General features: G+C 38.5%; 1 protein-coding gene across 1 annotated transcript in view; it reads right to left on the bottom strand.

Moving 5' to 3' along the window:
* LOC121329479 (serine/threonine-protein kinase BRSK2-like) overlaps positions 1 to 25,728 on the bottom strand; it is a 227,680-nt gene that overhangs the window by 106,075 nt on the left and 95,877 nt on the right. The window contains 1 exon segment of the mRNA XM_041275040.1: positions 14,795 to 14,889. Within this exon segment, the coding sequence (XP_041130974.1) occupies positions 14,795 to 14,889 (95 nt within the window).

The following is a 25,728-nucleotide window of genomic DNA, read 5'->3' as shown; positions in this document are numbered from 1 at the left end:
TGTTTTGCAATTCAGATTTATTGCTGGTTCATTTTTCATCGATTGTCCATGTTTACCAAAGTACACGTTTTGAGGATGAACAATAAATATAAAATGAGTTAATAAACACCGGGGCACTTATTTAAAGCTCCACGGTATGATTTGTTTAATAAATTACACTGATCCTATTAAATACACTAACTGTAGCATATGGTGATGTAATCTACTAAAATGGCTATAACTTGATGTTATTCTAGTTTGTACAGGTCTTGTATTGTGCTTAAATCTTTTAGTTATTTACTTGTTTGATGTTAATATTTCAAATGTCACATTACAACCTGACACATCCTGGTATCTTTGCTGTATGTCACCTGGTCTGACTGCAGCAGAGCTTGAACAACACAAAGTGATTAAGTACCAGGAAGCACAGGGATGGAATTAAGACTCCTATTGCATAGCACTTTGATCCATTTGTGTTTTACTAGGAGTTTAATAAGACACAGCAGAGCTTGTTACCTAGACGCTGTGGCTAATCAAGCTTATAGTAAAACCTGGAATGGGTGAAATTCTAATTGATTTGGTTCCAAATTGCATAAAAAAGAAACAAAATGGATTTTGAAATCTTAGTTATCACTCCTTTAACAGTGCATACTATAATTATAAGCAAACTGAAACTGAACAGAAAAGCCTTGTGGCTCCTTATACATGAAACCAGTGTGGTGACTCGGGAAGCAGACAGTAACCAAACTAACACCAATTAACTTAACTAACTAACTAAAATCTATAAAAGTTGACAGGGACTGTGTTCTATAGAGGTCAGAATATACTGACTGTGCCATTCAGCAGCGGATGACAAAGCTGCAGCCTTGAGGTGCCGGATTACTGAGCTGCTGTTTCCCTGTAGGCTCTGCTATCAATCATCTTCCAAACGACCTCTGATTTTATAATATGTTTCCTGTACAGGAGCCTGCCTGACGCAAAAACCCAAAGTGATGCTGCAAATAAATATTATTAGCCAAAGAAGCACCAGACAAGGCACTCTTCCATTAGCTGTAAATACCTAAAGGAACACAATGCTACTAGCTCTCGCAGGGGTGTAGGATATGGTAGGACATGGGACTACAGTAAAATTACATTTTCATTTCGTGGCACTGGGAGGACGAGAGCATCAGATTTAAAAAAATTACTGTTATAAGGCCACAACCACAAGATTCAACATGTCTGGTTTTGGTTGAATTAACGATATCCATATAAAATGTATTCTCCATGTGATGTTTAAAACACTGCGTATAGTTTAGGTGGAACAGTCATCTTTTCACATCTTTGAATATGCATCACCATACACACAACATCCTATAAATCTGAACAATGACAACTTAAGAGGATCTTTAAAAAGCAACATGTCTTAAATTGTTGTAGAGAGCAGGCAAAGCAGTCCATAAACTGAGGTTAAGAGATGCAAATGAATGAGCACGAGACCATTAGCACGACAGTGTGTGGTGCACGTTCCGGTCGGATTATGCTCTCATGTTCTGATATTGAAATTGGTATTGGCAAAGTCATTCTGGCTATGGCTGGCCTGTTTTATACAAGTGGCGGCTGAAAAAAAAAAGAAAAGAAAAGAAAAGGAATGCCACTGTGGGTAATTAGGTTTAATTAAGCGGGGAGTGCAGAGGAAGGAGCAGGCAGGAGATATGTAAACTATCTCCTGACAGAGATCACTTATGTGGCAGCAAGGGAGATATCACTGCATGGGAATTGGGAGAAAATAAATATATTTAAGAAATTCATTAGCAGTTCATTTGCAAAAAGCATGTTGGAGGGGAATTAAAATTAATGAGAAGAAACAGAGAACATAAACAAGACTTAAGAAAGTTTCGGTCGCCCTTTGCTGAAAGATAATATCTCAAGAGTCCTCCCATGGGGGGGCGAGAGCTTGTCACTTCTCCTCTCCCTGACGGACTCAGCATTGGCACTGCGATCTCTTCCATTCCCAGAACACACATTCTTCACACACATTCCACTCCCTAATGCAGTCACATAGGACTGTCGCTCAGTTTAGTTTACTGTTTTAATTAGCAATCCGTTTTTAGTTTACAAAATGTACGTTGCTGTTACTTTTAGTTTATTTTGCATCGTCAATGGGAGAACTGTTTTAGCATTACAGATTTTAATTGAACAAATTTCTAAGTTGTACTTTTGTTAAATGAGTCGCTCCCTACTGTTTATTGGGATAAATTCTTTAAGAGTTAGTAAATGCTATATCAGTTAGTTTTCACAACAGTCTTTCCCATATTGTTTTCTAAAACTTCATAAACAATTCAAAACGATACTATAACTACACAGCAGATAATACTCCATCCACCCTACCTATATAATTTGCAATCATCACATTCTGAAAAAGGGATTCTGAGTGATGCTTAATCCCATGCTTTCAACACGTGTTAATTGTGCATTATTTAGGTCTTGTGGATAAGATATTCGTTCAATATTTTAGATTAATGTTCAATTAATCTAAAAGGTGGCAAAAACTGAGGTTCTTTGGCATTTTAAATAGTTGTACAGACAGAAATACAATATACCAGTGACTCATGTGCATTGTTAAATTTCTAGTTGCTTGGTACACAAACACAGTACTTAAATCAGACAGTACCAGTGAACCTGCATACCTACTTGCAAATGTCTACTTGCTTTTTAAATAATAAAGTTATCAATGAATATATTCTATAACTATTTATAATAATATGCACATGCATGTTTTCATTTATATTCTTTGAAGAGCCTATACATTTGTTTTACTTTTGAATATGCTTTTTTTAATTGATTGATTGCTACCTATCCAATATTCGACTGCACTTCTAAAATAAACAGTGGAGTTACTTTTCATTCCCGAGAAATTCACTGCTAGTATTCCCTGTTCAGAATCCTATACACTCACTTCAGATTAGTGTCTCAAATTCCACAAACACACACTGCGTTCAGCCCCAGCTAACTGCCTTCTGTCCCTCGCTCAATCAGAGTATCTTTGATTTCAACTGCCAGTGCTGTGTCTGATTCCATCCCAGTACAGTAATCCATTTTCCCAAAATACAAATCATTCTCACCTGTCTGTTTCTAGACTTCTCGCTACAGTGATTGCACCTTCGCACAGTACAGTGAATCAATGAATCTCATTAAAATACTCCTACAAACATCAAACTGTTCCATTCATAATACAAAAATCACATTCTTGGCCTCCAATTCTCACTACATTGGCTGCATTGTTTCCAGCAGAGCGAATTTGGTTTTCAAATTGAAAAAGCCACAACTCCCTGCAAGTCCCAAATGCCCATTTATTTCCATTTCCACTCTCTTGTTTCCAGTTGGGCTCTTCTTGGTGCCTGTCATTCCCTGTTCATTAATTATTGCATTTGTTCAATATATCTTGGTCAGCAATTTGAGGAAAAGGTTTTTTTTCTTGTTACACAACCCTATACCTGACATTCTGGCACACTTACCTCAAATGTCACCTTTTTAAAATGCTAATGAACTTGATTCCCTGCTCAGCCATTAACTCTGTGTGTCACCTTGGGCGAGTGTTGTAACAAGTACAGCTAAATCTGCAGTTTGGTTTAGCGGTTTGAACAGAAGGCCTAAGAGCCAAGAGGATCCAATGTTATCTCTGCATACTGCTGCTGATTCTGTGTGACAGAACTGCCTTGTGTGTTCAGTCCCACTCCAACTGTTCAGAGTTTAAGCTATTAAACATCCAAATGTAAAATGTTTAACTGTTGTCAAAAATATAAATGCCAAATATAGTCATAGCATTTTTGCCGTTAGCCACACAGTGCAAGGTAATTTATTTTATATTCTATATATATATTTTTTTTAAATTCATAATCACATAGGTTATTTTCCTATTGGGTACAAACAAAATGTATGTTTGAACCATCAATTTAAATGTTTGAACCAGTTTATTCATTAATTTTAAAAATGTAATCATTGGTTCCTCTTTAATTGGGACCCGACGTTGCCGCTCTGCTGAGCTATCTGGTCGCCATTGTTTCTCTATAGATCTGCAACAGACAATAAACAGATACTGTATGGGTCTCATGAGTTGACTTGATTTGCGGTCTGGGGCTGCAGAGAAAAAAAAAAAAAGAGTTACATTTGATACACGGTGACCGTAAAAAAAAAACTGGATCAGACGTCACCACTATCCACCACTTGTAACAGTTCTTTGATGTATCCCCAGTTTTCAGTTGAATTCCTCAACAAGAAGATGAAAGGATAATATCAAAGTAACAACAGAAAAAGAGCAAAAGTATTTACATCAACCCCATCTGCTGGACACTATTCTCTTTACAACTTAATTATGCTAGGAAACCAGTTTGAGTTCACTATTGCAAAGTGCAAATAATGCTACTCACTTATGCAAAATTCACCAACTAAAGCATGTGTCAAGCCGATATTAAGGATTCCTACAATAATTAAAATTGGTTTGATTGCTAATGAGCTTCCTTATACTGATCTACTTAATAAACAACTGTTGTTCCCAGGATTTTAATTATAACCTCCCACTGTTGAAGCAAGAGCATATCTATTAAGATCAAAGAGTGGCTAAGTGGTAAACAAACTGGACTGTCAAGGACCGCAAAAATGTTCATCAATTACACCATAAGGTCCTATTTTTGTGTTCTACAAAAGGATAAGAGTTTGGATGGATGTAATACATGGAAACCAACGTATTATATTACATGCAGCTTTAAAACTGTTCTGATACAGCATAATCATCCCACTGCTGGGCTTTGAAAAGCTGAGGGAGGGGGAAAGAAAGCCTAGAGAGTCTGGTAAAACCACAGCAGGCACGCACGGTTACTAAATGAATTTCAACAAGACAAGTCCCCCAGGTGGCTGCAGATCTCAAACACGTTCACTTTCAAGTCCTGAGCAGAGGACATCTCTAATACAGAGAGCGAGAGTGAGAAGAGAGCCCAGAAGACAGGTTGTTCAGGAGTGCCGAACAACAGACGGCTGAGAGGAGACGCTAAACAGGGAATTAAAGGGATGGGAAGAGAGGGAACAGAGGGTAAACAGAAACAACCTGTGATGGAGTGTCCCTGTGTGTTATGAATAATGCATTGCACGGATAGGCAGGTGTAGTGTATATACAAAACATTACATTGGGATTTTTAACAGGTCTTTAAAATCATGTAAAGCGCAAGGGAAAAGTCATTTCATTATTAAGATGCTGACTGCATTAAAATCAATTGAATAACCATTTTTTACACAGAAAGCTTTAAAAGGCATAAAAGTTAAATGTTTAGATAGCCCCTTGATAGTTAGCTATACAGGGATGGAAATGAGACTCTTATTGCATAGCAGTTTCACCCATTCCAGGTTGTACTATGAGCTTGATTAGCCACAGCATATAGGTAACAAGCTCAGGTGTGTTTTATTAAACTCATGGTAAAACTAGGAATGGATCAAACTGCTGTGCAAACAGAATCTTATTTCCAACCCTGTTATACAAACGGGAGGCGCATTAGCAACTGTTTTTTTTTTTTTTTTTTTTTTTTTTTTTTTTTTTTTTTTTTTTTAAGAGCCAATTTCATGTAATTTAAAGACAACCCAGCACTTGTGTAATTCAATTTAAAGACATATCATTTGCTTCTCCTGTAATGGCAACTCTGGCTGTGTTTCCTTGGCAACCATCCCCTCTGCATAACAAACACAATGTGGGTCTATTGAAGAAAATAAAATAAAACCTAACTCTCTTTTTCAGTAACAGTAGTTACCTACTGTAATGAACTGTACTATGCATTACCCAGTTGTTTCCAACTCTGGCCCTCAAGATCCAGTCCAGATATTTAAGCCAACCAGGGCCTAAATTATTTAATTGTTAATTAAACAGATTAAGAGTCAATTTACTAATTTGGGACTTCACTGGAACAAAGTCATAGACAGGAAGGGACCTCGAGGGCTGGTCTAACCTATTCATTAAAGCCGTCGAAATCTCAAATCATATATCCAGGTAGCGCATTTCAACATGCTTCAATCCTCGAAGGAAGGACTCTGAATAAACTGGTGCTGTGGCTGTGACAGGTCCTGGAAAGATTGGGAGAGAGACTTCACACTCCTGAGGGGAAAGAGCAGGGAAACTGTACATAACCCTCACTTCCTCACAACTCAGTCCCACTTCCAATTTTACACTCGAGCACAGCATTACATTTTCAATAAGGGTTGGAAATTGCTCCGGTTCAAATATCACTCCAGAGAGGCCAAAGAGCGCATTCAGCTAAAATCCCTCAAACGCACTTTATTTAATTCAATTGAAAACTTTTGAGCAGAAGCAATATCCCTGTGTTGGCAACTAAATATAAAAACAAAAGCTGTGCTTTGTCAACACAATATCAGTATCGCTAGGGCCACTTTACCTCTACTTACTAATGAATAACAAACCATCTTCCATCATCTTTCTACTATGACAAACAAAGAAATGTATTTGGATATTCTTTCATTTGTAATCATATAGCATGGTATTACAATCACATAAATAATATACTGTAGGTAATAGATAGTGTATCCCACCAAATAAATACAATAATTTAGCTGCACATGCAACCATTTCTTTCCAGTTTAAACTGGTTTATTACCCTCTGAAAAAAACTGGTTTTGCAGTAGGATGTTTTTTTTTTATTATTTGGTCAGTTAAATTATTACATTTTGTTATCTCTTTCTGGCATACAGTACCCTCCCTTATGTTTGATACAAATACATTAATTTGGGCTTACCATACATATATATTTCAGATACAAGGCTCAGCACTACATTTCTGTCTGTGAAATTCATTTATATGTTTATTGAGGCCGGATTTAATTAGGTTTCTTACATTGCTACAGGCAAGATGTGTTTAAAAATGTAACCGTAATGACCTCATTCAGCATCCTCGCATTCTCGCTGGAGTCACAGACCAAACACACAGGCCTTCATGCACACAAAGACTCACAGAAACGTTCGGAAGTCGGGTTTACAGTACAACTTTTACAAATGGGTTTCTACCACCAGGATCAATCCAAAACAGACGTTTTAGGATCAGTGGTTTGCAATCAGTTCAGAAATTGTGGTCTGTGGTTCAGACTACTTTATAATAAAAAACAAATGGGTTATTGTGAATTCAGTGATCATGAAAGGTGAGGGACAATAGCACGGGCTAAAATCACTGCTAGAATGTCTGAGTTGAGCACTAGAGGTGCAATCAGCAAACGATTCCTATTCAAACAACAATTTACGGATGCTTTGAGAACAGTATTAGTCAAAAAAAAAGTGTGTTGATTTTTCTCAAAAGCCTTCAAATACAATTGAAAACATCCATTTTAATATTATTATATATAGTAGTATTTGCATTCAGAAAATGTTATTTAAAAAGGTAAGAAGAACAAGTATGTACACTCTTCACAAAAGCAGATACTGCCAATTTTGCTGAATTGTATCAAACTGTGTGCTGGTTTTGTGTTGCGGAAAAATAAGCTGAAACAACCAGTCATACCCGCTAAGGAAGTAATCCTCATTCAAGTCTGCAGGTGAAAGACCGGACCAGCGTGGTGAATTCACATGTTAGCTTTGCGTTACAACAAAGATAATACTGTACTGGAGAAGGTATAGAGCTGAAAGTCAAGCGAACAAGTTCATAGACAATGGAAAAGTGTACTAAAAGAAGCGCGCTGCTGACGGCACACGTTTTGGAGGATGTGTGTCCGTCTTAGTCTCTCCCGAGTCAGCGCAGGGGTGGCAGCGGTGAGCCGGGTTGAAATACAAAAAATGATTTGCCAAATTGGGGAGAAAACGAGAAAAAATAATTGCAGATTTCAAACTGAAAATAAATAAATAAATTACTAAATCCTTAATGGTGTTGAGGATAACGTCAACCGAAAAAATGGAGGCAAAAAAATCAAGTCTTTGATCTTGGAACAGAGGGTAGAGCCATAGGCATCGACGGGGAATGAAAAAAAAAGAGAACAAATTCAGAACAGGATTTTGGAACCGCTTGGAGGGTGAGAAATCCCAGTAAGGGAGGCTGTCGACTAGGTAGGGTCTATAGCTTAAACATTGTAGGGTTACACAAGAGGTAATTAGATGCCATCCAATGGAGAAATCTAAAAAAAGTCTTTCAATAGCAGCAGATTCATTAGAACAAACAGTGGAAATGGTTTGAAAACCAAAAGATGATGATGTCCCATGTTTTTACACTACATAATATCTTGTTAACTTAACTTACTGTGTGTCAAAGTATTTTTTTTCCCCTAATTTAGCAATCCATCACCTATCTTTTCAGTTGGGATGCTTTGTTGCTTGAGCTGGGATTTCACAGTTGTCCATGATATCTTGCCTCTGCAGGGTTGAGGTGTAAACAAATGTCAGCTACCACTATGCAGGGACGGACCAAAGAGCTCCAGTCAAATAAGGAATAAGGTTAAAATAAGGTTAAATAGTTATAGTGGTTAATATTACTGCTAATAATACAACTGTGTGGGGAGGGGGGCTCAAGAATACTGTTATAAATTCAGCATTAATTAAACTACAAACCAGTGGATGACCTTGTAACAGTTTAAAAGTAAATAATCCAATGTACGTACATTGTTTTAACACAAATGGAAAACTAGAATCAACAGTATATATTTTGCATTTCAACGCAGTCTCTAACTTACAGGCTTGAGGCAAAACTGGAATCAGCACGTTTTAGGTGTTACATGTTTATAACCATGGAATCAGTGACCTACAGCAGGATGAAAAAGTGGTTTCATTAAAACAGGATATATACTCGCATTCGATGTGGTATAAAAAGGCCTGAACAGTCCAATTTGCTAGCAATACAATTCTGAAAATCCTGACTGAATTCAGCAGTCTGTAACCTCTCTGGCCCACACATTTCATTAAAAAAAAAAAACTTTATTAAAAATCTGGCACATGCTGGCTTGTCCATTCAATTTAAACTGTGGTCTAAAATAAGTTATTTTTATTTCAAGCTGGGCCCATCTGGTACCATTGCAAGCAAAATTAACCAATAAAACACACACACACACACACACACACACATCAGGATCAGATAACTGGCCTTTATCAGATTATGGCCTGGAGAACCTACAATAATTATGGGATTGTATGGTAGAGGATACCATGTAATTACAAAAAAACTGCTGGATGCAACCTAATTGTTGAGACAGTAAATAAAGCGCCCCACAGGGTTTTACTGACAACTACACTGGCATTAAAAAGGGTCTATGTGGAAAATGAGAAGCAATTGGAACCATTAAATAATTATAGAGCCCCTGGGAGACCGTATTTAGATCACACATGCAGCTATGCTGCATAATAGTTTCTTTATTTTGAATGCCTCCCAGGCTATCCTGTGATTTAGACTGACAACAGGACCAAACAAATGCAGTACCGGGGATGGAAATAAGACCCCTATCGCACATCAGTTTCCCTCTTTCCAGGTTTAAAAATTAGTCTGATTAGCCACAGTGGATAGTTAACAAACAGGTGTGTCTTATTCAACTCAGAAAAGCTTGGAATGGATCAAACTGCAATGCATTGACAGTTTTACGGCCACCCCTGCACTATTATCCTTTTTTTGTATTCTGAACATGAAAGGCATGGTGTAATTGTTTAGTTATAGCATCTATTCTGTAGCACGCACCACTACTGCATAGTTACTGGGTCTGCATTTCTCTGAAAGAGTAACTACCTTAACATTACAATTTTTTTTACTGCCCCTTTATCTTTCCATGATAGTTGTAATCATTCTGTATGGTCCGTTGTTGGACTCACTCATCTCTATCTTTTTTTTCCTGTGCCTGTTTTAAGGTGGCCATTGTTCAGAAGCTGCTCTTCAGTTCTAACTGCCAGTCATAATCAATGCGCCATTCAAGTGCCATTCAAGTGCCATTTAGTGCCAACAGTACAAACGCAGGTGTTCACTACAGAGCATGGCTAATGTAGCCTGTGTTATCAATGTCTATGGCCCTCAACAAGAATTGAGAAGCAGCACCTTACAAAGATTTTAATTGAAAGTACTTCTAACCAGCGATATATGCAATGGACTGACTAGGACTATTGACCTGTACAGAGAATAAAATATTAATTTCATACAATTCCTACATCTTTGTCCCGTTAATACTGCCCCCCTATATAAATTATACAACTTTACAAGCAGTCATGCTTAACATTCATCTGAATTTGCACTGTTTGAAAAGGCTAAAAATCTGCATGCTCTGCATAGCGCTATACCAGTCCTGTACTGTACAGTCATAGTACCATGTTAGCACAATCGTAAGACCTACAGAACTGCTGGCACTGAAAATAAAGCAGTAGCAATTACTGTACTACTCTATACACCTGACCTCATGCAAAAGCATTGCTCCTGTTATTTGAATCTTCTCTAAAACATGAACTAGAAGCCCAATTGCGGCTACACCCACACAGCCTTTTAAGACACAGCTTGTTGTCAGTTTCATCAATCCAGTGCCACATTGAGAGATCATTAGTCAAACCCCTCGATCGCTTCTCTAATCTCTTTTGCCCACACAGTTATATCAACATGGGGACTGTGTCAGTTTTTGTTACAATTAAGAGGACAGCCTATGGCAGAGGTTCTTAACCTGTGGTTGCTGAAGAAATCCCAGCTGGTCTCTAGAAAACAAAATGAAGTAACTGAGTACACCCATTTCCAGGCACCCACACCGTTACACTGAGCACACCACAGCAGCTCAAACAAACAGGCTTAATCAATCACTGCTGAAAAGAGAGCACTGGCTGCCTCTTGTAATTACATTGCAATGTCTTGCCAACCAAGGGCTTAACATCGATGTTCTTACGTATTTGCATTAGCAGCATCATCCCTCCCCACTATAAATGTTGCTGAAAATCTTTCAGTTCTTTGCTTGTAGTTTTAGACTGGATTTGGAATATGCAGATATTTCAATGACAATGGCATAGATGAAAAGCAGCTGATCGTTTCACGTGTTGCAGATTAAACTCACTCCAATGGCTGCAATCAGACCAAGTGACATACAGGTTAGTGCAAAATGAAAGCAGTCCTTGTGTTCACCATTTAGTGTGACAGACAGACAGACAGACAGGATCAGCATACAAGGGTTCCCATTTTTTGAATGAGTGCTCTAAACAAGTGAAGAACTAAAAGCTTCTCAGCATAATGAAGGGTGTGTGGTGGGGGCTTTAGCTCTCCTTTAATCAATCACTGCTGTAAAGTAATTGCAATGTCCTTTCTGAAACCACATGCAGTAAAAGAAACTCCTTAAGCTAACAGAGTTTGCAGACTACAATGAGAACCTACAGCTGCATTCGTGGTACTTCTATTAAGAATGTAGTAAACAGATCCAGAGTAGTAGAAGTTTTGGTCAGATATTGAAAAGAATAGTGGTTGAACGCAGATGAGGAATGTGGTAACAGGCATTAAACCATTTCAGCATCTCAAAAACATATTTTCCAACACGCCAATAAATCCTCTTTGCATAATTATATTCACAATTTTAAAGCAGCCTTAATTGGCTACGTTAAAGGTTTCAGCTATTCCTGGATACAGTACTTTATGCACTTTTGATACATGCAGAGTGCATCATGACACATACATTTCTGAAAGATTTCCAGCTTAATCTCTCCATTAGCTTTGGATTTACAATATGCACCATGATGGATTTACCTTTCCTATGATTCTTCTGAAAATCAGTCTATTTTTGAAATTCAAATAGGTTTACAGAAATAAGCCGCTCTGCACCTTTGTTTAAACAAACAGAAGTACAAAATACATTTCTTATCAGTATCACACATGTAAAGGATAAGTGTACAGGCTTAATCCTAAATCGCATTGCAAGCAGAGAAAAAGATTAACAGAAAAATAGTAAAAAAAAAATAAATAAATAAATTTGAACAAATTACAAAGATGCAGTGCAACAACATACTATATTCATACCAGTTACAACAAGAGCATCCATTTTTGAATCAGAATTCTGCCAAGTGAAAACCTTGAGAAAACTGATTTTCTATAAAGAAAAGAATTGGAAAATAATGTATAGATTATATATCTCCCTTTCACATAAGCAGCATTTAATTCAGGTTTCAATGTAATTAATATTATAGACTGCTCATGATCTTTCAGCCAAATCAGAGCGCTTGTTTCACCTTCTGTATTCCACGACAATTCACGGAGAAACCCTATTCATGACATTAACCATGCCACTTTCAGTTTTTGCCGTGCTTTTAACGTGATGTCACTTGCTTTAAAGAATCAGAATTCTATTCCATAGCAAATTTAAAACGGTGACATCACAAACAGCCACCTACCTCAATCATTTAACAGTATTCTCTTCATCAACCTTTTCCCTTTTTTATTGAAAATAACAACAGACTAAATAAAGGTTAGTAATTATAAAAAATAAAAACAAATACAGCTGGACTTTTAACTTATATATGAAAGAGTTATCGGACTGCAAGCGTCTGTGTGTCTGGGTAATTTCTGCACTTGCAGCGTGTAAACAGACCTCAGATTTGAGCCTCATCCATTCATTCCCACACAGACTTGCGCTATCCTATAAACCTGTATTATATAAGAGAGGCAACTGCATAATAAATCTATTATAATTACCACTGAACGCATTAAAAGTTTTTTTTCATATAAAGCACTTTAATGTACAGTGCCTATAGGAAGTATTCACCCCCCTTGGACGTTTTTACAGTTAATTGTGTTACAAGCTGAAATCTTGATGCATTTAAATGGGATTTCTTTTTCCCTTTGATTTACACAACCTACTCAACATTTTGAATAGGCAAAAGAATCTGTATTGTAAAAAAAACTGAAATCTCTTAGTTAGATAAGTCTGAGTCAATACTTGGTAGAACCACCTTTGGCAGCAATTACAGCTGTGAGTCTTTTGGGGTAAGTCTCTACCAGGTTTGCACATCTGGATCGTGCAATATTTGCCCATTCTTCTTGGCAAAATTGTTCAAGCTCTGTCAAGTTGGATGGGGATCATTGGTGGACAGCAATCTTAAAGTCTTGCCATAGATTCTCAATCAGCCATGGAAGGCTGTAGGTCTTTCAGAGTTGTCACTGGCCTCTTGGTGGCTTCTCTGACCAATGCCCTTCTTACCCAGCTCCTCAGTTTGGGAGGACGGCCTGCTCTAAGCTGATTCTTGGTGATGCCGTATACTTTCCACTTCTTAATGATCGACTTGACTATGCTCCAAGGGATTTTCAATGCCTTTGAAATCTTTTTATACCCCTCCCCTGATCTGTGCCTTTCCACAACTGTATCCTGGAGTTGTTTTGAAAGCTCCCTGGTCTTCATAATAGTATCTTTGCTTTGAATGTACTACCCAACTGTGGGACCCCCCCCCCCCCCCCCCCCCCCCATTTTTTAACACATTGAAAGTGTTGAATAGGTTGTGTAAATCAAAGAAAAAAAATACCATCTAAATGCATCAAGATTTCAAGTTTTAACACAACAAACTGTGAAAACATCCAAGGGGGGTGAATACTTCCTATAGGCACTGTATGAAATGAAAGGGTTTAAATAAACATTAAATATCAAAACATTCATTTCAGATGCAGTTTTATAAATCACAGTAGTCAGCTTTTTAGTCATAACCCTGTGTACACCATACATTGTAAATGGCAAAGTGATGTACTGAAGCTGCATTGCCAGAGATACACTGCTCTCAGGTAATATGTTTGATACGCATTGCGGTTTCAGCTGTCTAAACAACTTATTTTTCAGTAAATGCATGCTGAAAGAAATGTCAGGCTTGACATTTTTCTGAGCACTGCAGCATGTAACTTTTTAAAATCAGCAAAACTGACTAATAAGTTCAAGCGTTATGATTGTGCCCTGACAAAGACGAATGACAGGTCTAACTTGTTAAACCAGCAGGCCCAACAAAACCTCAACAAAACGAAGATGGTTATTTAGTACATAGTGCATGACCGGGACTGAACAAATAAGGACCATGGAGGAGAATAGTCAGTCTGAGTAACTGGGAGCCAATGAAGCACATGCACATTTCTGAATGCAACAAATGAGCCTAAGTTTCCATTTCCTTTAAAGAAAAACTTTTGCTTTCTAAATATTAAATATATTTACATCTTCAAAATACATGCATAAGAATATAAAGTACCTGATGTAACATGTATCTACTTGGCTTTACCTTGGAATCTATGATAGATCAAATCCACTAAATATCATCCATTCACTACCAATGCAGAATGGCATCGTGTTTATTTATTTTACCCCCAAAATGGGCTTCTGCAATGAAGCTGGCAAGACTGGTAACATTAAACGTTGAGGGTTACATGGGCAACAAATCCCCACACCCAGGCTCTCTGTGTGTACTTATCTGTACCAATAATTTATTTCAAGGGGATAACATAGGTCTTGAATTGCAATGAACTTCCAACGAACACAATTCACTTTTTTAAGCACATCTAGGTGAATCTGGTTGGTTAATGACAGAAAAGATATTGACAATATCTTCTTTCAAAACTGCCCATGTGAGACCCGCACTACATACACTGTAATTAATGGAAGTGTGCAATAGGTTTGATTTATGGAATTATAACTCCTTTAGGAAGGTATAAAACATACTGTGCAGATATGAGTGAGGCTGCTACAGGTAACTCTGAAATGCACTGCATTACTTTATCAAGGTGTGCTGAAAGGGATCCACAGCATGCACAGAGAAGGGGCTGCCACAGTGAGGCTAGTCCTATCTCACGCCATCAACCCTCTGAGTGAACGAGAGGATATCGCCAGACGCTTACCTTCATTAGAACTGACTCACTCAGCTTCTCCCGGTTGACAATCTTTATTGCGACCTTTTGACACGTTACACAGTGGACCCCCAACTTCACCAGACCTGTGCAAGAGAGAAGCAAGAGAGGAGACTGAGAGCTAGCAGGAATCAGGAAAACACAGTGCAAGTGTCAGTAGTTCAGCTGTAGTGCAATGTAATACCATGTCCTATTTGATTCATATTGATTTCCTATGATGATAGCACTTCGTCATGTTAAACACTCAAATCAGCATTATTTCATCAGGCACTTATTAGAGCGTGTGAATTGCTCATAACCACGTCTGCAGGTAGTCTCAAAAGAAAGGTCAAGATTAGAAGGGTGTGGAGACGGAACTGCTCTCTCCTCCCCGAATAGAAACGGTGTTCCCTCCAGGACAGGCTTGCTCCAGGGAAGTGTGAGGAGGCAGAAGTTACACCTATGATCCATGCACTGGGAGAATAATCAAGCCATTTCCATAATCAGAAATTAAGAATAAAATAAGATAGGATCCAATCTCTAACCTGAAGTCAATCAGGTGTCTCTATTTATTTTATTTTTTTATTAACAGTCATATTCTTCTTACCCTGACACATGCCATTACCATGTGCTTTATATACCTTGAACTTGAAGGGCAATGACAAGCTCGGCGTGGTATTGTTATTAATATCTGCATTAATAATAGAGAATAGTTTCTTTGATGGATTTTGTTCCATTTTAAATATCCAACTGATCATACACATACTGAATAATGTACGGTATGCATCATAAATCTCACTGTTTAGCTTTCCCCTGGCAGTAAAATCTAACAGTCGACTGCTCTTGAGTACTGGGCTCAATGAAAAGAAATTACTTAAATATTTAACTTTTCAAGAAATTGCATCAGATACAGATTGCATACATTTCAGTCAGAGGTTTTTTTTTTGTTTTTTTTTTTTTTTTTTTTTTATTCATAAGCTTGTGTATACCATAAACTGCAAATAGTAAGCTGATGTATATATTGTGTTGCTAGCAAACTGTTCCTTTCAGTCAATATGTCCAATATATTTTATACCTATTAGGTTTTCAGCTGTCACAAGCAACTTATTCTTCAGCACATGTATGCTGAAAAATGCAGTAGGCTTTATATTTTTCAATGCGCAGCAGCACATTTCAACATATCATATCAATGCCATTTCCTGTAAGGTTTACCTGACAATCCTGAGTTGCAGATCTATTGGCTCCACAAAACTAAATCAGTTTCTATACTCTATATTATTACAAAGGAGTGCTCTTAATGCAACATTCGTTTTAGCAATTCTGCATTGCAAGTTTATCAAAGCTGTCACTTTTATCAGTGGCTTGCATTACAACAAGCAGCAAGTACAGTACTCCTAAAAAAAAGAGCACATAGTCTTTGTTTCATGATCTAAAATTGTGGTGTATCCAAGGGCGCTGGAACTAGGGGTGCTGGGGGTGCAGTAGCAGCCCCCGGCATTACAGGGCTTCCATTATATACAGGGGTTACAGTTTTGTTAAATGCTTTCTGCACCCACACTTTAAAATTAGTTCCAGTGCCACTGGGTGTATCTTAATATCACCACCTTAGATCTTGGTAAAAACATTAGTAAGTATCAATATTGAGTTAAAAGGGGCATCAGTATTTAAAAACACTGGTGTGAAGATTATTAATAAAATACATGTTAAAAAAATAAGAAAAACATATTTAAACTGTCCTTAGATTTTACCAAATTGAAGCATGACACAAGCAACTACAACAAATACTTCAGTCTACAGTAACTGTGGTGATATACAATATGATTCCTTGTTAGTTCTATAAGACAGTCAAGCGTTACCTAATTTACAAAGATCCCTAAATAACACAATGTAATCCAGGGCTTTCTGCATTGTGTCCCCTCCCCGCAACTTAATGTGTGACGTGTGCGGGCTATTAAAAAAAAAAAGTTAAAAGGCTCTAGGGACAATGTGTAGACCTTGAGGACTACCTGTAAACCTTCCTTCACCCATCTGACCCAGGACTGAGCGCTTTATAAAAATGGTATCCATGTCTGCATGCATATGTATCCATATGATTCCATGTCTGACAGAAATATGTGCCAGTAAACAAGTCTCAGAGGAAATAACATAATCCTAGCTCCTCTGTATGTTCAGAGCAAGGGTTGTCCAGGGGATAAGGGATTCTTATTTTAACTAATTCTTTTTTTTTTTTTTTTAACCAGGAAGGCTGCTTTCAAATTAGACAAGTGGTGGCAAAATCAGATCTCTCTGCAGAGGACTGCACACTTCAGCCAGCCGTCTCTGAGCCTTGAGGCGACACAAAAACACATTATTCAAATGACACGGCACAGATAATTAAACAATAATGAAAAGCGGGCAGCAGGGGCATGCTGCCCTCTACCACGTGCCACTCGAAGCAGATTGTGAAAATGATTCCATTTGCATCGAGATGATAATCAGAGTCAGGAAAAAAAAAAGAAAAAAGAAATTGTCAGCAAGTGAGAGATCATTGATTAGCTGTCATCTTGCACTTTTATATTGTAGATTTACCCTTGAAATTTTGCATAAGATATTTGCTGCTAACGAGATATTTTACTGGAGTGAATGTTATAATGATCTGTATGTACCAGAGGACTCTGGGAGTTGTCACTCATTGCCACATTTTAACATTTGGCATTCTCTTATAGGCATGGCTTTCCAACAGTTATTTATTTATTTATCTACTTATTTGTGTGTATTAGTCCAGGAGGGTGCCCATTGATACCGATGTTTCATTTACAATAACTGAATACAATAATGCTACCAGGCAAACAAGTGAAATATATTAATTATATATTCTGTAAACCATGTTACAGAAAATGAATAGATACTATATCCAAAATAAAAAATTAACAGAACACAGACCAATTACAAATCAACAGTCAAATCTAGGCATGGAAAAAAAAATATGATTATAAAGACAGCAACAATAAAAGATAAAAGGTGTTCAAATCTAGATTTCAAAAGTGGAGTGAGATATTGTATGATTACGGAGTGTTGTTTGCACTTCACTTTACACCAGTCGCATTTCTCTAAACGTTCCCACTTAAAGATTTGTTTTATACAAAAGGAAGTCCAAGAAAAAACAAGAACATAAAATGACTTCAGGCGACCAAAATATAAGATGTTCTACACTGAACAAATATATAAACGCAACATGTAAAGTGTTGGTCTCATGTTTCATGAGCTGAAATAAAAGATCCCAGAAATGTTCCATACGTACAAAAAGCTTATTTCTCTCAAATTTTGTGCACAAATTTGTTTACATTTGTTGGAGTGAGCATCCACCTGACAGGTACGGTATATCAAGCTGATTAACCAGCATGATCATTATACAGGTGCACCTTGTGCTGGGGACAATAAAAGGCCACTCTAAAATGTGTAGTTTTGTCACACAACACAATGCCACAGATGTTAATTGGCATGTAATTGACATGCTGACTGCAGGAATGTCCACCAGAGCTGTTGCCAGAGAATTGAATGTTCATTTCTCTACCACAAGCTGCCTCCAATGTCATTTTAGAGAATCTGGCATACTTCCAACCAGCCTCACAACCGCAGACTATGTGTAACCACGCCAGCCCAGGACCGCAACATCTGGCTTCTTCACCTGCGGGATCGTCTGAGACCAGCCACCCGGACAGCTGATGAAACTGTGGGTTTGCACAACCGAAGAATTTCTGCACAAACTGTCAGAAACTGTCTCAGGGAAGCTCATCTGCGTGCTTGTCGTCCTCACCAGATTCTTGACCTTACTGCAGTTCGGCATCGTAACCGACCTCAGTGGGCAAATGCTCACCTTTGATGGCCACTGGCACGCTGGAGAAGTGTGCTCTTCACGGATGAATCCCAGTTTCAACTGTACCAGGTAGACGGCAGACAGCGTGTATGGCATCGTGTGGGCAAGCAGTTTGCTGATGTCAACGTTGTGAACAGAGTGCCCCATGGTGGCGGTGGGGTTATGGTATGGGCAGGCATAAGCTACGGACAATGAACACAATTGCATTTTATTGATGCCAATTTGAATGCACAGAGATACCATGACGAGATCCTGAGGCCCATTGTCGTGCCATTATTCTGCCGTCATCACCTCATGTTTCAGCGTGATGATGCACGGCCCCATGTCGCAAGGATCTATACACAATTCCTGGAAGCTGAAAATGTCCCAGCTCTTCCATGGCCTGCATACTCACCAGACATGTCACCCATTGAGCATGTTTGGAATGCTCTGGGTCAACGTGTATGACAGCGTGTTCCAGTTCCCGCCAATATCCAGCAACTTCGCACAGCCATTGAAGAGTGGGACAACATTCCACAGGCTTCAATCAACAGCCTCATCAACTCTGCATGAGGCAAACGGTGGTCACACCAGATACTGCCTGGTTTACTGATCCACGCTCCTACTTTTTTTAAGGTATCTGTGACCAACAGATGCATATCTGTATTCCCAGTCATGTGAAATCCATAGATTAGGGCCTAATGAATTTATTTCAACTGACTGATTTCCTTATATGAACTGTAACTCAGTAAAATCTTTGAAATTGTTACATGTTGTGTTTATATTTTTGTTCAGTATAGTTTAGAATCATTAAAACTTTGTCTTTTTAATTAATTTCTCAAATGTTTTGCACTGGAGCAAAATCTACAAAGTAATTGGGCCCTGTGAGTTTTGACTTCAAACGAAATATATAAACTAGCCAGAAGTTTAGTAAAGTGTACTTTACAAAGTTAAGAGAGAGACTCGTTAAACATCAGTGACAGAGAGTCTCATCTGAGTGCAGCTCTGATCTCATAGTCAACAGCTAAGGACACTGGATCAGCCATAGAGTATCACAAGCTATTTCTAAAACCACTGAAGCCCCCCCACCCCTTTTTGCTCAAGACAACCTCAAAGGCATGATACTTTTATCATTTATTTTGGTCCCCTAGCAAAATATGAACTTGCATCTATAAAGCACTGTACAGAGGGGACGTATTCTAAAATAGAATGTAGCTAGAACTTCACACTAGTACTGCACTTGGGTTTAATTATTTAAAATGAACAGGAACTAGCAGTTTGAACTGTTAAACAAATGGTTATTCCCATACAGCCGCGTGAACAACTCCTAACCCTAACCCTACAGACTCAGATGGGACTTATTCATGCTCTGTGATCAGTTCAGTGCAGATTTAGCAGTGCTCGGTTTCCAGAAACTGTTTTATTATACCTAAACCAGGGGAGCTCTGAAATCCAGGACTTGCTGGACTAGAGCAAAACTGCTTTTCCACCAATAAAATAAGCAAAAATCCTAAAAAACAATACAAAAAATTAGCTAAAAATTAGGAAAACTGAACTGGTCATACTTTAAATTAACTATTTCAATGGTTAGGAATCAAAAGCTCTTCAAAAGAAGAAAGTCGTCCAAACAATGATTGAAGCCGTTGCATTGCATGTAGGTTACAGGTTGCCTGAGGACCATGCTATCTCCAGCTGCTGGGGAGCAGAGCAGCCCAAACCCTCCCTGAAAATGAGTATGTGCCAGATGTACCCAGCACGCACCCCCAGCCCCATACAAACACACTCACTACCACAAAGGTGGAGCACAATCTATCAACCTCAGCCAAAATCCTGTAAGAGAGGCTGCATGTTATGCAAACACACCTATTCATCTCGGATATTATGTTAGACAGGACGTCCCCTAAAATATGCCAGATTTAGTCCTATGGATTGTTGAATAGTGGAGCCTCCAAGAAGAAAGATTTTGTTATAAAAATTGTATTTTTTTTAAATTAAAATAAAATGAAAATAACTTTCTTCGATAACTGTAAACCGTTTGCTGGTGCTAAATTTAGAAAGGCAACCAGATGTTTCGACTAAAAGTCTTTCTCAATGTCTACTGACTCAACTGGCTGAGCACCTACATCTAAAATATGGAAGCTCATTTCCTGGTTTTACTTGTGAATTTGAGTTTCTTGGAAGTCAGAATGACTTTGAGACAACTTTGAAAAGCAGCCCTAACAAGCCAGATCGAGGCTTGTATCCCAGTCCCTTGGGGGTTTTCCCGGATGAGATCTGTGGGACAGCAGGAGTCCTGCCAACCTCATCAACTCAGAGCCTGTAGGGATTGGGCAATGGATGTGTAACCAGAGATCACACACTCGCCAGCATATGACGAGCATGTTTATTGAAATGGTGCGCATATAAACTAAAAAATATGCAAATAGAACGGAAGTATGCAGGCACCTAAGCCAATCTTATTAAATCATCATCATTTTACAAGACCAGTGCTTCCATTTAGACAAAAAAAACTGGAGGATACATTTTGCAATACTTTATCTTTTTGTGGGGGCTCCCTCAGACCACTGTACCATTTTACATTTCTATTGTGTATTTACAAGTATCCCAGGGTACTTTCCAAAAATATAAAACTAAAAAACTGAACTGCCAAATAATAAAAAAAAAAAATTGATTCAAATCAAAAATATGTATTGACATTCTGAATAGAAAGTGGAAGTAAAGTTTCAAAGAGAAGGAACTAAATGCTCTTGTACCATAGCTTTATAATCAAGTTCTTGGAATTACCAAGAGATCTTGAGAAACACACATTCAATTGATATGAATCAGGTATGTGGTTCCCCAAGCCCCAAGCGCCTTAACCACTCTCTCTGTCGGAAATTAGTAACAAAGGTCTTTATTTGTAACACTCACATTGGAGTATCACATAGAATTAATCAGATGTTATTCCATTAGAAGTCAAACGAATTTCAAAAGTACTACCCATTTGTTTGGCTTGCATACAAGCTATGTTTTTCACAAGACAGGATACCCAATGTAACGAGATCAATGTTGAACGGGCTGACTCCAGCGGAGAGCTGTTATCACCAGGATCAATAGCCAGCACAGTTGACAGAGCACTTAAGCACAACAGGGAAGATCAACAAGCTTTTACTGTTTTTCTCTAGTTTACAATTAGGTAGTTTCAGGAATCACAGTCAACAAGCAGTGAGAGATCGTTATTTCATAGCTGGTGAGTCAGAGGGTGGTGGTAACACTGAACGCGGCAGATTTCAAAAGAAGAAAACTGTCTTCCCTTTCAGCCCTGCTATTTAATTAAAGGTTAACATCTAAAATCACTGCACTGGCTTCCTGTTAAATTCAAGATTGATTTTGCTTCCTACTTATAAGGCCTTTCATGGTTTTGGGCCTTTATGTTTTCAGGAACTGTTGGAACCTTTTGCTCCCAGTCACACTTGGAGATCAGTGAATGCACCAGAAGTCATCTAAAATCAGGAGGGCCTTTAGCTGCTATGCTGATTGCATTTGGAACACTGCCCCAAGTCATATCAGGAGTACTGGCACAGTCTAATCTAAAACGCTGATAATGCTAATAATAATACGGATTTTAACGCGTTGTCAGCTGGCTCTCGAATGGGTGCCGGCCATTGACAGTTTTTAATACCCAGGGTTGTCCCAGTTTGGGTTACAGTGGAGTGAAACAAGTCTCTCCCGGTGGAGAGGAATGGAGACCTTCGGAGAAGTGTTGAAAGGGAGAAGTAGTCAAAAACAGAAGATTGAACTTTTGACTTGAACTGAAACTGTTTCTTCAAGTCCCTCATGCTAGAGTTAGAAGCTCCCCCCCTCCCCTCCCCTCCCCCAGAGTATAAAGCAGTCAGTTCGGCGGATGTGAACAAGGATAATGAGAAGAGAAAGGACTAAAGAGATGCCAGATAACCAGCAGCTTGAAACTGCTAAGTGTTTATCCAGATCTCAGCAGGTGAAGCAGACTCCACTTTATTGGAATGCCTCGGATGTGCAGGCTTTCACGTCTTGTTTTTATCTGTCGACGATTAAAACAAATATGATTGATCCATGATTGATTGATTCCTTCAACGTCTGGAAAAAGTGCCATAAATAGTTCTGATTTTGACCCAGGCTTATGTGGTCACGCAGATTCACAGTAACAGGGGGCTAGAGGGTTAAGAGACTGAAAGCAAGCTGCAGGATTTTTAACTACCCTCTAGGCCTATTTTTTTCACATCCACAATTTTGCAATTATAAGTAAATGCGTTAATGTGTGTTCTCTAATACCACCCAGAGAAATCATATCTCTTTAGCTTTGATCTGAAGCTGTTCAGCCTTCCACACCAGCAATTTCCCAAAGTTCAAAATCTTTCACCTACTCATTTGGAGTAAACGTGCAAGGTGCAAAGCCAAAAAGAATCATAGTATATAAACTCTACACTATTGTTTCAATTCACATCTAAACATTTGTATCTTGCAAACCCAGGAGAGCGATACACAGTCTTTGCTGCTCTGCACTTTGCTAGCAAAGCTGCCTGACTGCCAGTCGAATTCAGGCAGGCTTCTTCCTTACAGGGGAAGGGTTGGCGGTGAGGGGAAGACAGCCATGACCCTGCTTCTGTCAGCAAGGGTCACTGAAGAGTGATTTCAAGGAAGGCATGAAAGAAAAGCAAGGAGCACACTGGCTGTTGCATTGAAATGCAGTAGTTACTTTGTCAAGCATCTACTGCAAATGAAAAACTGAAGCTGCTTCACGACTGATTCTGGTACCATCGGAATTAACCACATAGCGATACCTCTTGTGCAAAGTGGTTATGCAGTCACTTGGGTGACTACACTGAACTTGAGGCATTGGTCATGTAAATAGCGGGCACACAGCAACACCTCTGTGGAGATTGTCATATCAACTTACCAGTGATATACCAATAGCAGTGCCTGTGACCAACACATTTTCTACACAGTGTGCTTTTTAGTCCAAAACATTAACTTTCCACCACTTACTTTTGCCCTTGTGCCTCCGCAATACAATGCTGTATTAATACTGTAAGGACTATGAGATTAAAAAGCCTGCCTACCCTCTGTCAAGAACACTTGTCCTTAAATGAGAAGGATAAGGAACTGCAGACAAGTAGACTTGACCCAAAAAGTGAACAATTAAATTTGGTATTGTTTAATCACTGTATACAAAAAGCCGTGCCTGGAAGGCTAACTCACATCAGCAAGCTGCATTACAGGCTCACAGAAATGTGAAAGGACCTTGGTAGGGCATCTAGCAATGGCAAGGTTGCACAGGAGTAACATTACACAACACCAACCTGTGTAGAAGACAGATACAACAGTGTCGGGAGAATGCTTTACAATATAATACAATATCTTTATGAACAACATAGTAGAGTACCTTTATGTGAACAAACAGTACAGTACAATTGTAACTAAGCATTGAGTTCTAGAACCTAGGTCTACCTGGGGCAGCAAGAAAACCAGTATCTGTGTACCTCAATAGGCAAGCAGGAATATAAGTGGTAATCAAATCGTTAAGGACTATTTAGGACCTTATATGTTATCAGTAAAATCAATTGTGTGCTCAACAGGTTGAAAATGTACATAAAATAGGAGAGATGCGTTTACTCATCTTAGAGCGAATTCACAACAGGTGCTTCAGCATTTTGGACTAACAGAGCTAATCATATCAGCCAGAAGTCCAGCACAGAATCTTACACTGGCTTATTCAAGGATACGAAAGATAAAATCAGGATCTCATCATCACTAAATGAGAACAATGAAACTGTGACCTACTCAAATGATACAAAGCAGACCTCCTAGTTAAATGCTTATGAGCATCAAAAGAAATAAAAAAGGACATCAACATCTCTTACAATTGAAGAAGGGGTCCAAGCGTGGGATGTATCTTAAAATTATATGATGAGAACCGATCAGAAGTGTCTCTGTAGGACCATAAGAGTATGTAAAGGGTTAAACTTTGCTGTAATGATCTAGCACAAAAAGAAAGTTGAGAAATGTGTAATAGCTTGGAAAGAAATAGGCCCTTGGTCACCATAGTAACATCTGATAAGTTTTGGGGGAGATAGACTTTCATGAATTCCTTAGCCTTAAAGGGCCCTGAACAAGCAAGATTTAGTGAGCTTGCATGCACCTGGTTCTCAAGGTCAAATGTTCTTTGAGAATAGTTATGTGTGCTGGGATACAGCCTTTGTTCAGTCAGCAGAGAATGACAGACAACAGCATAACCTATTAGCTCTTCACAATATTGAAAAGTAACACTCCAGAATTTAGTTAAAATTGTGACTTTAATCAAAAAGGACGGAAAGATAACTCGACCAACTGGTTCATCATCGAAGGTCAGGAAAGGTCAACAAATGCTGAACCAATAAATTCACGAACTGATTTGGCCTGCGGGCACTGGTCAAATTTACAGCAATGTATTCCCCCCCAGACACTAAGAGAGACTGGGTTTGTCCGACCAGGAACACATACAAATTCTACTGCAAGCCGGCCCTCAGACGGAACTGAAAGCACAGATGGCAACTTCATCATGCCCGCCATCGACTCTGCAAGACAACAACTGAGTATTCCTAATTCAGCGAAAAGAGAACTCACAGAAACGATATGTGGGAATGTAATAAATGTATAAGCAGAGAGAGAGAGTATTTAAAAGTATAACAGGGTGTGGCCATAAGTCGCTGTATTGTATAAACCTGGGACAAGTGTAACAGCTGGTATAATTTAACAGTCAGAGAGTGAAAATAATTGAAGTGATCTATTTGATTGAAATTGGTGCTAGAATAAACACAGAATGAATATGAACAAATATGATGGGTGTTAAATTAAAATTTAAGTGCTGTGGGTTCTGATGAAGGGATACACACACACACACACACACACACACACACACACTACCGGTTTTAGTACACCCCCATTTTTCCAGTTTTTATTGAAATTTAAGCAGTTCAAGTCCAGTGAATAACCTGAAATGGTACAAAGGTAAGCGATAAACTGCCAGAGGTTAAAAAAAAAGTTTAGGTTACCAAAAACAATGTACATTTCAGAGTTATACAAAAAGGCCTTTTTCAGGGAACAAGTAATGATT

This window comes from Polyodon spathula, chromosome 17 (assembly GCF_017654505.1).
Source record: "Polyodon spathula isolate WHYD16114869_AA chromosome 17, ASM1765450v1, whole genome shotgun sequence".
NCBI lineage: Eukaryota > Metazoa > Chordata > Actinopteri > Acipenseriformes > Polyodontidae > Polyodon > Polyodon spathula.
This window is presented reverse-complemented; position numbering and strand designations above follow the sequence as displayed.